The following is a 15,264-nucleotide window of genomic DNA, read 5'->3' on the forward strand; positions in this document are numbered from 1 at the left end:
AAATTCTAAGACTTGGAACTAGAAGAAGCACTACTCTTGAAAATCCAGTTTTTCTCCAAATTCCAAATGTTAGAATTGGAAGAAGCTTCTCCAAATTTCAACTCGTGGAATTTAATAAAGCTTCTTCAACCTACAAGTTCACTTCTATCCCCCCTCCTCCCCGCTAACAAAGAAAACCTATGTGTCTCCATTCTGTCTTCGCCAAATCTCCTTATCTTCTAAAGTGTCTCTTATCTTCCCAGATAGCTGAGCTACCAATACACAGGTAACACTTAGCCAAGCGCAGAGAGAAAGACGTTGATAATTTCAGCACGGGATCGCTGTTCCGCGCGAAATGGCCGCTGCACTCGCTCTCGACTATTATTAGCAGAGGCTGGCGGACTATCGAACGTGGGACACCGGCGATACAGTCGGGCGTAACGTGTCGCCAGGATGGAATCGTTGCGTTTTCGATTCGCGGCGTATAGTTTCGCGATATCGATTGGCTTTGGCCTGTATTGGGTCGTTAACGGGGTGATTCCATGGGGGGTGAGATCTCTAGGTGGGTTTCCATTCGTAGTGCCGTAGGAGTGCCTCTCTTTCTTTTTAGGGTTCGACCGAATCAGCCGCGCACACTCGCTCGGTGGCTCGTATTTTCGACGTGGCCCGCGTGTCGCCCGTTCGCGGAATCAATACCCTTCGAGAGTGCCGGTCTTCGTTGACACGTAAATATTAATCGTCCGCCCGATATACGCGTCGATAGTCGAACCGGATCCTCTTCGCATTGATGCAGCTTTGTCGCGACTCATTGTGGCTTGTGGTTTTACTATATTGTAACAGGTTTGTATATTGCAAACAAAATTTCAGTTTGAGTGTGAAGAGGTTGTCTCAGGTGATTGAAAGGGGGTGTAAGAGGAAGTTTGTTTTGGGGGTTGAATTAGTGCAATTTTGAGATATAGAGATGCATTCGTTCTGGTTGTTATTGGGTGGTTATTGGAGTATGTGTCGAAGAGGAAATGGGGTTGAGATATTTGTAGAGATGAATGGTTCTTTAGTAATTTCTGTGATTTAATTGAGGTGCATTTTTGCAATCCTTTTAATTTGTATGTGAGAATGCGTCTGCTTTCCATTTACGCTGACTGGCTTCATCTATTTTTTCCTGAGCCTAAACGTGTTTTGACCCTCTTCTCTATCTTTTTTTCTTGTCTTCAATCCTTCTTAAAGTTCTCCAAGTGATATTTCGACGAAAAGAAATGGTCTTGTAACTCCACAGAAGGTAATAATCGCCACCATCCGGCTGGTAATCGAATATGCACCCTCTCTGAGAAGTGCGACTGCGGATCGATGGCGACGAGACTCGTAACGTAAGACTCGTCTAATTAGCAATCATAATGGATGTGCATGGAAGCCTAGAATTAAGTACATCGTACTTAAATTGATTGCATAACTGCTTGAACACCTTGAAAGAGACGATCAATCCAGAGCGGTGGAATTGTTTGCTGTCTTCTCAGTTATTTTTGATACGCTGCTTGTTTGAGGGGGGAGGACATCCTGAAACAGAGGCTATCGTTGAAAATGTATAAAGAGAAAAGTACTGAATCGAACATACTCCAATTTATTTATATTAATACAATATTAATATACAATCTATGTAATTGTACAATATATTAACCCTATGCACTCGAGGCCAGCAACTCGAGATTTTTCTTAGCATTCTATTGCCATGAATTCTAAGCTATTTAGATTTCAGAATAAGGTCACCTTTACCCCGCCTAAACAAACATTAGGTATTGTACATAAATTTGCTGCGTGAAACCTAATGGTGACTGAGAGTCACCTCTCGAGTGCAAAGGGTTAACAGTGTATTAATATGTACAAATACTCATATGTCGATGCAATCGATATAAAATTATTTTGTATTTATATAAAATAAAGTTTGATCTACAGGGTGTCTCAAAAATGTTGGAAGTTCTCGAAAGGTGTGCTTCGGTGTGTGATTTGAAACAACTTTTTTCTCACCGAAAATGTTGGTCGAAGCTTCGTTGAGGAGGTATTAACAGAAAACCCCGACCAATCACAGCGCGAGTATGCCGATGGAGCGTCCGCGGCCGTCTAGCGCGTAGCCTACGCTACCGCAAGCGTTCCACCAGCATACAGGGTGGCCCACGTAATTGTTTCAAATCATAACTCCGTTATTATTGCATTTACGAAAATATGCCAAAGAAGAAAGATACATGGTTCGAAGAGCACTCCATCTATAGGCCTTTATATTTTTTTTAGATGCAGCAGTGCATATGCAATTAACAATTGCATCATTTCTTTAAATAGAAATGCATATTGTTTTTCACACAGATCGATTCTTCTGTTCATTCTACGTAACAAATGATTAGGGTACCATGGCAAAAGTGGTTAGATCTCGAGATATTTTCAAAAAATGTCTTCATTGAAGAAGATGCTCAAACGCTTCATGGATAGTAAGGTAAACACGCTTGTAAAGGTAAACACCCTTTCGACATTGTTATCATAACAGAAACTGATTTGTACGAGTAAGCATTTCATCATTCAGTAGCAATTCACGTATCGTAACTAAAGTACGAAAACTAAGAATTTGAAAAAGTGTAACTGTATTTCACTAAATACAAGAAAATGTATTTTACTAACAGTGAGAAACAAGATATGTACGACACTTTTGTGTTATGTGGTGCAGATAATTTAAACGCAGTTATGCAAACAATAAAAAAACGTTATCAGAAATGTTTAGAATGTAATGGAGAAGCGTTTGACCATCTTCTTCAATAAAAACATTTTTTGAAATATCTCGAGAACTAATAATTTTTTTTCGATGGTACCCTAATCATTTTTTACGTAGAATGAACGGAAGAATCGATCTGTGCAAAAAAAATATGCATTTCTATTTAAAGAAATGATGCAATTGTGAATTGCGCTTGCACTGCTGCATCTAAAAAAAATTTTAAAGCCTACAGATGTAGTGCTCTTCGAACCATTTATCTTTCTCCTTTGGCATTTTTTCGTTAATGCAATAATAACGGAGTTATAACTTGAAACAATTGTGTGGACCACCTTGTATTCGCGCTCTGATTAGTCGGGATTTTCTGTTAATTTTCCTCAATAAAGCGTCGGACAACATTTTCGATAAGAAAAAACTTGTTTCAAATTACTCCCCTCCCTCGTCCACCCTTTTCGAGAACCTCCAACATTTTTGGGACACCCTGTATATTTATTATAATAACAGAAATAAAAAGGTAGTTAAAGAAAATATTTAAAAAGGAATATACGAAAACAAAAGAATACCTTGAAATATATTACACAACATAGGACAACTACTATTTATCATATTATATAATAAATAATAACATTTGTTAAATAGTTGAAAATTAACATCATTCTTATGTATACATCTTATGTAGAATAGACGCTACTTTTTAAATTGAAAAAAGGAACTTAAACACGTCAAGATGGTGCTGATTTTATTTTCGATTAAATCTGTTAATTAACTTAAAAGTAATACATAAGAAATTAAATGATTTGATGATGAAAATAAGTTCAATTTATATCAATTTAATGTTTTGCAGTTCATACATTTTTGCAATACATGATCAAATCAAATTGAAACAAATTCAGATTATGCCAAATATACAATCTCTTTTACTCTTCATATTTAATTAATTAATTAATTGAAATAAATTACGAATTCTGACGCCCAATTATACCAAAAATTAATTAATCCAAAATGGTAATGAATTGATTTTCAATTAAATTATTTCAGTTCACATGCATCACTAGATAGATAGACAGATAGATAGATAGCTGGTTTATTCCCATTGTGGGAATACGCCATTCTTAAACTTAAATTTATAATTCTAAAAACAAACGACAGAGAGAGAGAGAGAGAGAGAGAGAGAGAGAGAGAGAGAGAGAGAGATTGTTCATTTTCACCCACTCATTCCTCACACATTTCTTCATTCACCCACCTCCTTCCGAACTCCCGTTTCCACTGCTCACTGCTTTTTCTTATTTCTTCCACTCTCTTCATCTACACCTGCCCTTCGCCTTCGTCTTCTAATACTTCCATTACCGTATTTCCCACCCCTTGCTTCTCCGCCAGTCCGTACATTCCTCCCACACATGCTCCCACGACTCTAGTCCTCTCCAACATATCCGGCAGGTCCTTCTCTCCTCCTCTTCCCAATACCTTCCCTCCTTCATTTTACCTCCTCCTCTATATCCTGCCACCTCCTTTCCTCCCAATTCTTCTTTAGATATCCTGGCATACCGTCTCCCGTCCGTGGTCAGACCAGACCGGACTCCAATTTAACATAGGCTGACCACGTACGGGCGCAGGGTCTCGCACCATTTTTGAATGCCGGCCCACTTACTACTCTTTCAAATCTGCTCCGATTTGACAACGAAAGCGTGATTAAAAAAGTCTGAATTTTTGGGGACCTGTTAATAAAGCATTCGCGCATCCGATACCATGAACGGCGTTCACTTGGGGTTGTTCGTTCTCCCTGCAGATGGGCCTGAAGTTGGGGGTGGGTTTTCCATAAAAAACAACATTTTCGTATTTTATTGCCATTCACGCGAGGAAAAGACATCAAAACTGTGTCGCCCCGATGCCCTGGACTGTTGGACATGTAATCCACGCAACGAAGCAACGTTCCAACCCTTACACTTGGGGGTGGACCACCCCTACCTCTGCCCTCCCCCCTTCAGCTCTGGGGGCAGTTTTCGAAACAGGATCTTTTTGGCATTTATCCGTAACGTATCGAGAACAAACATGGTGAATTTCATCGCCCTCAGATGTGTGGAAGTGCTCCCTTACGAAGGGGGTTAAAAATTCGCGAGTTGTTCCACCCCCAAAGGGGTGTCTATGGGGTGCATGGTATGGGTGATGGCATTTTCTAGATCAGGGGAGTCCAGAGAATGCATTGAGTCTAAAATCAAGACCGTCGTCCAAAAATTGTGAATTTTAGAGGGGGTGGGAGGTTGTGGGGGGTGGGTTTGTCCGAGAGGGATTTCAAGGGGTGCATTTTGTAGAGGGCATCAAGGAGAGTCGCCTCAAAGGTTTTTTTGAATTTTTCAACTCCTTCCGTCATCCCTGGCCTGTTTCAAAGAGGCGTTTTTCTACACCCTCCCCTTTAGGGGGTTGAATTAATCCCTTCGCGTCAAGCTTCGCTAATGCAACATTACACACCCCTAGGGGACACTTCAAAAGTACTCCTCACGCAGTTTCATTTCAATCGGTTGAAGACTCCCATAGTTACGACGTTTTGAAAAAGTGTTCCGCTAATTGTTTGCATCAGTGAACTTATTTTCTCAGTCTTTCCTTATTCTCAAACCTTTCCGCAAATTCCTTCTTTCTTTCTTCTGTCCATCACCCTTTTTTCCTCCATTTCCTTCTACCTTCCCCTTTTCCTCCCTCTATCCACACTACTACTGGATGATGGCCTGACTCCACTTTCTCCTCTACGACCAACCTTTCCACGCTTTTCCTAGTCTCTTCATTGCCAATCACATAGACAATCACCGATTCTCCATTTCCTGTACACCTGAATTCGCCCTCTTCATCCCTTTTCACATCTCCGTTCATTATCCCCCACCCTAGCTCTCCCAACAGTTAATACAGTCTTTTTCGCTCACCTATTTTCTTATCCTTCGATCTTCTTGTCTCTTCTTCAATTATAACCCTTGCTCCCTTTTCCCTTTCGTCCATCCATTCCCTCAGTCTTTCCATCTTTCCATCTTTCCATACATCTCTTCCTAGCCATATTTTCCTCGCTACTATTCCCTCTTCCTCCTCGTCCCTGTCCACTTTCATCATTTTAATTCGTTCCTTGCCCCTATGATCATTCCCCCCATCGCCCTTCCTCTCTTTCCTCTTCTTTCCGCATACTATACCTCCCACAGGTATTCTTTCTTCGCCTTACTTCTCACACCCTCCCACTCCCTTTTACCCATCCACGTTTCACACATAATCGCTATATCCCATTCGTTTATTCCCTCCCAAAAGTCCCTATCTTTAACACTTGCCACATTCCAAAACGCCACCTTCTACAATCTCCTTTCTTCTCCTGACCTCCTTTCTAATTTTCTTTCCGCATACTCCTCTATTTCTCCTGTTCGTCCTGAACCCTCCTTTGTCCGTTTCCCTGTTCTTCTCTCTATTTTTCTTCTACTTCATCCCATCTCTTTATTTCATTGTTTAGCCACATCTTCATATATTCTATTTGCACTCTCCTTCCTTCACTTCTCTCCCGTTCAGCTTCTCCCTCTATCTTCCATCTTGCCCTTCTTTCTTCCGCTTTCAGAACGTCTTCTATTCTTTCAGGTCTCCCTTTTAATTCCCTATTCGCCAGCATTACTCTCTTCTTCCCCTCCATTCTTTCCATCTTCACCAAAATCATAATTCCTCCGTCTCTATCCACCTTTCCCACCCTCCTTACTTCTTCCACTTTTTCTTTCACACCTATTCTCTCCGAGATCTCTTCTACCGTCTTTGTATCCCCCTTCCCTTCCACCTTCACCCCTTTTATTATAATATTGTTCCTTCTCTCTTTCCTCTCCTTTTTATCCATTTTTATTGCTAACTCCCTTACCTTCGTATTCATCTCTCGCCTTCACTCCTCATCTCCCTCCCCTCCCACCTCCTTTCGCTTCCCCAGTAACTCTGCCCTTTCTCTTTCCCAACTATCCCTCATCTCACTCAGCTGCCTTATCATTTCCTCTCTTCCTTCTTCTACCTCCTTCGCTATTTTCTTTATATCCTCTCCCTCATCTCTTCCAGCATTTTCTCTAACTCCGATTTTCCTACCTCTAACTTTTCCGGGGTTCTTTCTATCTTCTTACTTCTTTTAAAAATTTCCTCTTTTTCCCCCACGTCCCTCTCCCCTTCCAAATCTCTCTCATTCCTCTTCCCTTTGTTCAACAAATGTTCTATGTTCCCGAAACTCCTCTTCCTCTCCCTATTCCACCCCTCTGCTTTTGTCGGTCTCCCTCTCTTTTTCCCCTCCGAGATTCTCCCGACACCGTTCCCTACCAATGAGACTTCCACACACTTCCCTTCTCTCCTCGCATCATCCACCCTCTTATTTAAATTTTCGCGCGTTCTATATTCTTCCTGCGCTCTCCGCACCGCGCAGTTCTACTCTATTTTCCTTTCCCACTACTTATTCCCTTCACGATTTTCTGCACTCGCACAGTGGCCCTTCACTAACACTACTCAACCCTATCCTACTATCCTCCTACTTCTAAACTTTACCCACACAATCGCTAAAAAATCCTCCTTACATCTTTCACACTGTTCATACACACTTTCACCGGAAACGGAAGTCCCTCATGTATCGCTAAAGATATACAAATTCCCTATACTTAATTAAATAATTTATTTAAATAAACCATGAATCCCGAAGCCTAATTATTCCCAACAAATTCCAAGTTAATAAATTCTATTATAAGATCATCAAATCTTAAGATCATCGAATCTATGTATAATGTGCCAGTAGTATGAACATATACTACTGCGATCAAAAAATAGTAAGACTCTTCAAATAAAACACAAACGGCTTATTTAATTTTCCAAATTTATTTTATCCCCTTCAAAGTAGTCTCCATTGGAGAACACTTTTGCCAAGATACACTTTTGTCAACGTTATTTCCAGTGTTCGAAACAACTGGAATAGCCTTCAGGGCGTGCAGCGATTCTCGTTGAATGTTTTCTATGGACCGATTTTTTCTGTCTTGGTTCACCTTTCGCTCGATATTCGCTCGATTTTTTAGATCGAAAGCGTAAATCCACGTCTCATCACCTGTAATAATGCGTCGCATGACCGGTTGGTATTTGGAAAATATCTCTTCACAGATGTTAACACTAGAGATGGCGTGAACTGCAACTTTTTAATCACTCGTGATTCAATCACGTTCATTTTCAATCACGATGATTTTTTACAGTGATTCGTGGTTCTTCGTGATCGCTTCTGATTGGTAGTGAACATTCTTTTCACTTTTCACGAATTATGTTGTTCTTAGATTATATATGTGTTATAATATGGTCTAAAAGCAATGTTAATATATTTTTAATACAATTTAAATTTAATTCATTTGTAGCTTCTTGAATTTCCGCTAAGGGGTGACAGGGATACACTAACGATAACAATTAACATGAACCGCTTTTGAAACGCCATCTTCCGGATCACGGTCGTGATCGAAGTTTAATCACGACTGCGATCGTGATTGTGTGATCACCGTGAAAAATCATTGTTAGTGATTTTTCACGCCATCCCTAGTTAACACACCTTTCTTTTTCGAACAAAGTGGGTGTCTTTGGAACCAAACGTGCATTGACTCGCCTGAGACCCAATTTGTCTTTCAAAATCGATTGAATCGATCCGAATGATATTCCGACCATGTCGATACAGTCTCTAATTGTTAATCGTCGATTTTTGAGCACCAGATCTTCGATTTCCTTGACGTGATTTCCATCGGTAGATGTCGAAGAGCGTCCAAGGCGTTCATCATCTTAAATGCGTTCTCTGTCTTTGAATAATTTATACCAATCAAAAAATTGCTCTGGGCAATGAATTGTCTCCAACGCCCTTTTTTTTTACAAAAAATTACATTTTTGTAGCAAAATTGAATACAAACTCTTTGCTGAATTCCTTCACACATTCTGAAAATCGCCGAAAGCATCTTTTTGGGTTAAAATAAATAAACGATTCTCAACGACTATTGCAGATATCAACATACAGTTTGACACAGACGTCTCATAGAGTGACATAACATAACACAAAAAAAAATTAAATTGTTTTGATAAGCCTACGAGGTTTAAATGAATAAAGGTCGATTCAGACTATACGACACGGATCGGCAACGACACGTACCGGCACCGACACGACAAAACATTAAAACACGCGTTTTAATGGAACTATTCACACTTAACAGACACCAACCTGAGCGTTCCGTCAACGGCAATAGTGTGAATAGTTCCGTTAAAACGCGTGTTTTAATGTTTTGTCGTGTCGATGCCGGTACGTGTCGTTGCCGGAACATGCCGGTCCGCGTCGTATAGTCTGAATCAACCTTAAGGCGGATCACACACGGGCGCAACTTATCAGTTTCAAACCACTCTGAAACTAATTGCATGCGACCGTGGATCTAGGTAAAACAAAGATAGTGGAGTAGGTAAAACGAAGAGCGCAAACGGTTTGCAACACTAATTTCAAATCGGTTGCGTCGTGTGCAATCGGCCTTAGTATTTTTTGATCACAGTAGTACATGGTCAGTCGTGGCAGCAATTCTAGGATCTCGTCGCGCATTAATCTTTTGGCCTATTTCCGTATCAATGGACCCGGTAACGAACAGCATTACTTGATATCGAATTATGCTGAATGACATGGACGGGGTGAATAATGGCCAAATGGAAAGGGACATACTATGCATACACACGCGACGAATTAATTCCCTGAAATCAGTTCCTCATCCCTCGTATCGTGTTTAATTCTTGATATTCCCTGTGTTCGTGTAACAAATATTTTAATTAACAAGCTTGTCACTCAAGTCCTTGCGAAGAAGTTATTGGATACCGAATTATTCAGATAATTTACATCAATTACAACTCTGATAATTATCGTGTTAAATGAATATTGGACGAAGAGCTAATAATGATTTATGCCTCGTATTTAATTGGGTTGTAATTATTGATTTTTGTTGTCATTAAACGAGTTTGTATTTTATTGATGACATATTTGAAATCAAATGTTTGATAATTAAAGTAACTTAAAATTGTCATTATGCTTATTTTAATGTTTAAATATTAAATATTTTTTTTTTATATATAAGTTAATTGTAATTTCAACGACTGTTTTATAGAATTATTAGAGACTCTACATATTCTTATACTTACCATATAGTAATGTAGTTATTTAGAAAAAAATGATAGTTATGTATAGAATATATTTAAAATTGAGGTGAATAAGAGAAATATGTGAGGAAAGTTGAAAATAAAATTGTCGTTAAAAATTATACAGTAACTATGAATATTAAAATACTGGTGTAAATATAATATTGTTTTTTTTTTTCTGGCATTGAAAACTTGCACAGAAATTTTCTTCAAGAGAAATTTATCGGTCTCGTTTATAATTTAAAGTACTGTATACCGAACAATTGCTCACAACCTCGATTAAAATTTAATCATTTACTCCAGTGCATATATCCGGCTTATATTCACATTAATATTTCTGTTTCATTGATTTGGAACGCTATAGAAATGAGTTATTCAAAAAATTCCTTGATTAATCGATCTTTCAATATTCACAGCACGATATTCTTCTTTAATTTATAAAAACAAATGGTTTTTATTTTTTGGGAGGCTTTTAATGTTCATCCTACCACAGTATTTTTAACCATAAAAAACTATAGATAATTTGTCAGTTTAAAACTCTGACAATATGAGTACACTTTCATTATATTGCGTTTTAAAATAATTTTTATTCATTGACACCTTGACCTTGTCTAGCCAATTTGTCGACTTTCTTGTAGTTTTTTATGGGGATCTTCTTTTTTATGATTACTCCTCTTCGTCCTCCACTTTTTCATGTACTGGCGTAATTTTTGTCCTTTTTATAGTTTTTTTTATGGGGATCTCACTTCTTTTTACAAAGATAATCTGCATGGTGAATGACTTCATTTAATTTTTATATAATATGTATAGTACTTTGTGTACAGTACATGATGCGCGAAGCAGTTTATGGCGCTAAACGTATGGAATATTGAATTGTAATAACAATCACAATTAACACCTTTCGAAGAAAGATTTGTATGGATTTTTAGCATTTCGTGGCTATTCTTATTTTTCTACTCGTAAATCATCAACGGCTACCCATGTTGTGCCCTTACCCTTTTCCATACTCGTGTAATGACCATCGGAAATACTTTTACCGTGGTATAGAATCGCTGCCTTAAGTTTATAATAGTGATCTCCCATTTGTATTTTAGTAGTAGGTATTGCTTTGATGCAGAAATGTTCCACTTTCGTTGTACCACCTATTATTCTGATCGAACAAAAGTAATTTTGCAATAAGAATTTGTTTGGAAGCAGTTATATTGACTTTCTTCATTATGTGTTTGAATTTTAACAATCACAATTATTGCAAGGACCTTTCAGATTTATGCATCCTGTGAAATTGTGTTTTATTATATCTTTAAATTCAAATGATTTTTTCAACATCTTGGGCAGTGCAAGGTGTACCACACAATTTTTATAAGCTCTAGATAAATAGTCAAAATGATTATTTTTTTAATTGAATAGAGAAAAAGAAAGGAAGACGGGGTAACAAAAGCGAATATATATATTTCATATGATATAATTTATTAATTATAAACATTTATTTGTTCAATTTATGAATTAATATAAATACAACAAATTCTTTTTCTTGTTCCAAGAAATTTAAATGTTAATGATGAAGTGAGAAAATGAACGAAGAGGTCCACTATTACTTACGCACAATACATTGTATTAGATTATAAAATTAATCTAAGATGTTTATTGGTAAATTGAAATGCGAAAGGAGATGCTTCTCTATCTACAACTTTCTCCGAATAACCTCCAATCCTGTGGGTCCCCTACATTTCCACAAGCTCTATGGTTCTACAATAAAAACAATTTTCTGTATGAATAAAGGTATCTAGTAATTCAGATTTTGACAACTTACCTTGTAATCAAAATCGATCAACACTTTACAACACTAGCTGCAATTTATTATTAAACACTACATAAGAAATCTAAATTGAAAACTTGTAAAAACTTTTGACACTTGGCAGGTTATGAATTGTAGGAACCATTTACTAATCGCGTAAGATTTAAATTAAGTTTAAAATTTAGAATTAAAATTAAAAGTAAAAAGAACAGCCAAACCCTAGTAGTTAAAATTAAAGGTAAAACTAAGGTTCAAAATAAAATAATAATTCTCTCTTTCACAAGAAATAGAGAGGGAAAGTATGCTTCCTGTCAAGCGTATAACAACCTCGATTTACAATTTAAAAAGTTGATTGTTTTTATTTTCCTTATTGCGGTTAGTCATAAAGAGGATAATAATTATAAAATCAGCTAGTAAGGATAGCGATTAAGAAGCATTTATGTAAAACGTTTAGAAGAGATAATGTAAAAAGAGAGCAGCACATTGTAGTGCGAAGTACTTCTCAGAATGTACGCACTTTAATTGAATAAATAAACAATAAATAAACAATTACTAATCGCGACATCTAGTATGTATACTACATATAAACTTAACGACTTCGAGGTCTTGTGTTGTCCATTCGTGTTCTGACTTCCGAATCATACGCTCATAGAAATAAACACGTTAAGCAATTACATATTGTGAGTTAATACGTATTATATAAACTACACTTAAATCCCTAAATAACTAGCCAACATGAATGATAATATCTGTTTCGACTCTCGATTCTTGATAGCCGACGAGCCATGGTGAACCGAATAATTCCGAAAGGCGACGAACGAACACTCGGCTTTAGCTGAGTTCCGATTGGCTAAGGGTTGACGAAAGGAAAAGGAAAATTCTACGAAAAATCGACCGTTCCTGACAAATTCATGACATAATATTAAGATATCTCTGTCGTTCGTGGACCGACTTTATTGATTTTGGTTTTATTCGAAAGCGTATATGCGATTTTAATCAGAAAAATGTCTTTAAATTTAGAAAATATTGCAGACGTGATGAGATATTAATGGAAAAAGTTTCAGGTTAGGTTGGAATAGCCAGTTTACGAGTAAAAGATACGTGGTAGGGTCAGCGCCATATACAGGATGTCCCAGCCTAAGTGATACAGAGCTCTAACTCGAAAACTATCAGCCGAATGCAAAATTTGAAATATGAAAATTGTATGGTAAAATGGGACTCATGTTTCAGCGAGATGGAATTTTTGTTAACTTTGTTATTTAACGAGATATGATGGTCAAGATTCGTTTTTCAAATGGAACTATATATTGTTTTCTATACCATGCGATAGTACTTTTCAAGACGAATTCATTAAGCTTTAATTTATTACGGTGGCGTGTAATTTGTCATGTACTTGGCGCCGAGACGCTACCGTGTCTCTAGATTTGCATAAAATTTGATTCAAATTAATTTTCATACGAATAAATTTTCATTTCGATAAATCAATGAAAAGAAATGCACAGTTGACATTTTTATAATACCACGTCACGTGACAATATTCCTATTTTTCGCAGACAAACACACCTCGACCTTCAAACGAAGTTGAATAAGCTTTGATTCGAATAAATCTAAGTCGAATATTTATTCCTTACTCGAAATAAAGTTTCCTTCAATTCTGATTACTTCTAACAGCAAAACAATAATTGATTCTTACCAAACTTAATCGTCAGAAGCAATTCATATACAAGTGCTCCAGCGAACGCAACGCGTAAGCTGAAAATAATTGTCCCTCTTAGGCGAGCACCCCAGAGTCCCCAAAGGGATCGATAGCGAAGACGAGTTTTTTCACCTTTCTGCTTTTACTTGCAGGTGGACTAGAGTGTCGACATGGGTAAGGAGAAAATTCACATAAACATCGTGGTGATAGGCCACGTCGACTCGGGCAAGTCGACCACTACCGGACACCTAATTTACAAATGCGGTGGTATCGACAAACGTACCATCGAGAAATTCGAGAAGGAGGCCCAGGAGATGGGCAAGGGTTCGTTCAAGTATGCCTGGGTCCTGGACAAGCTCAAGGCTGAGCGCGAGCGTGGCATCACGATCGACATAGCTCTCTGGAAATTCGAGACTGCCAAATACTATGTCACGATTATCGACGCCCCGGGTCATCGTGACTTCATTAAGAATATGATCACAGGTCAGAAATGAAACCAAGACAAATTTATATTACATATTCATCAATACTCTCAGAAGCTTCTGCATACTATTACTAGATATATTAAAAGAAATCTGTTTTTTTTTTTTTTTAATTGGATACTGTAAATAAACAACCAAACAATTAACAGTTAGTAGATACTAGTAGATAACTCAAAAGCCGATGAAAAAAATTACAATATTTTTGTAATCACTTTAACACTTTATTTACCGGGAGCCTATTTATAGGCTTTTTAATTCCTGTATTTAGCTTTTCGAATTTATTTACTGTGTTGATGGTTGTCTACTTACAATGTTCAGTTTTTGGAAACAGACTTGGCTTTCAATGTACTAGTTGCAATATGGAGGAATTATTGTCAGCCTAGTCAGCATATGCTACTGTAGAAAATTCTTTTTTGACAGGGTTGTCAACTGGCTAAATTTAAGCATGGGGTTAAATTGGTTTCTCTCAATTTTAACACGTAGGAACCAGCCAGGCGGACTGCGCAGTGCTGATAGTAGCAGCTGGTATAGGCGAGTTCGAGGCTGGCATCTCAAAGAATGGTCAAACTCGCGAACACGCTCTACTGGCATTCACATTAGGTGTGAAGCAGCTGATCGTGGGGGTGAACAAGATGGACATGACCGAGCCACCATACTCTGAGAGCCGTTTCGAGGAGATCAAGAAGGAGGTATCGTCCTACATCAAGAAAATCGGCTACGTCACCGCGTCAGTTGCTTTCGTACCGATTTCTGGTTGGCACGGCGACAACATGCTCGAACCCTCGCCAAAGACACCCTGGTACAAAGGGTGGAAGGTGGAGCGTAAAGATGGTAATGCTGATGGCAAGACGCTGATCGAGGCCTTAGACGCCATTTTGCCACCGTCCAGGCCTACAGACAAGGCTCTTCGTCTGCCTCTTCAGGATGTTTACAAGATTGGCGGTATCGGCACCGTACCTGTCGGTCGCGTGGAGACGGGCATTCTGAAACCAGGTAATACATGAAAGGAAGTTAATTAGGAAGATACGCAAGGGGTAGATCAGTTTCTTCTTTTAATTTTTCGGCCAATTTTCACCCATTTTGGTAAACTTTCATAGGATGTCTTGAAGAGATGTAAAGGGGTGATTTGTGAATTTTTTCTTGGATTCAGTTGATAGTAGCTCTTTCAGATTTTGGACGATTGTTTAGCTATGTGAACCTGGCAGCTGACTTTTGAAAAATTAATTTTTTTTTTATAGAAAATGATAGTATTTCGTTTGTACTTGATTGTACCACCAATAGTTTCGTTTGTACCTTCATCAATTAATAATAAAAAAAAATTCAAATAAAGTAATTTTTTGGAAAAAAACTTTAACCGACTTCAAAAAAGGTACAGTGAAAAGTATGAAATAATTTC

General features: G+C 37.9%; 1 protein-coding gene across 2 annotated transcripts in view; it reads left to right on the forward strand.

The window, feature by feature from the left end:
• LOC128884969 (elongation factor 1-alpha) overlaps nt 1-15,264 on the forward strand; it is a 45,565-nt gene that overhangs the window by 19,987 nt on the left and 10,314 nt on the right. The window contains exons 1-3 of one of the 2 annotated variants that reach the window (XM_054138698.1): nt 608-819; nt 13,539-13,869; nt 14,352-14,861. In XM_054138698.1, the coding sequence (XP_053994673.1) occupies nt 13,557-13,869; nt 14,352-14,861 (823 nt within the window). In that variant the 5' untranslated portion in view covers nt 608-819; nt 13,539-13,556. Of the gene's footprint in view, nt 1-607; nt 820-13,538; nt 13,870-14,351; nt 14,862-15,264 lie in introns of those variants that run through there. The other variant, XM_054138699.1, reaches the window with a different exon arrangement.

This window comes from Hylaeus volcanicus, chromosome 2 (genome assembly GCF_026283585.1).
Source record: "Hylaeus volcanicus isolate JK05 chromosome 2, UHH_iyHylVolc1.0_haploid, whole genome shotgun sequence".
Lineage (NCBI taxonomy): Eukaryota > Metazoa > Arthropoda > Insecta > Hymenoptera > Colletidae > Hylaeus > Hylaeus volcanicus.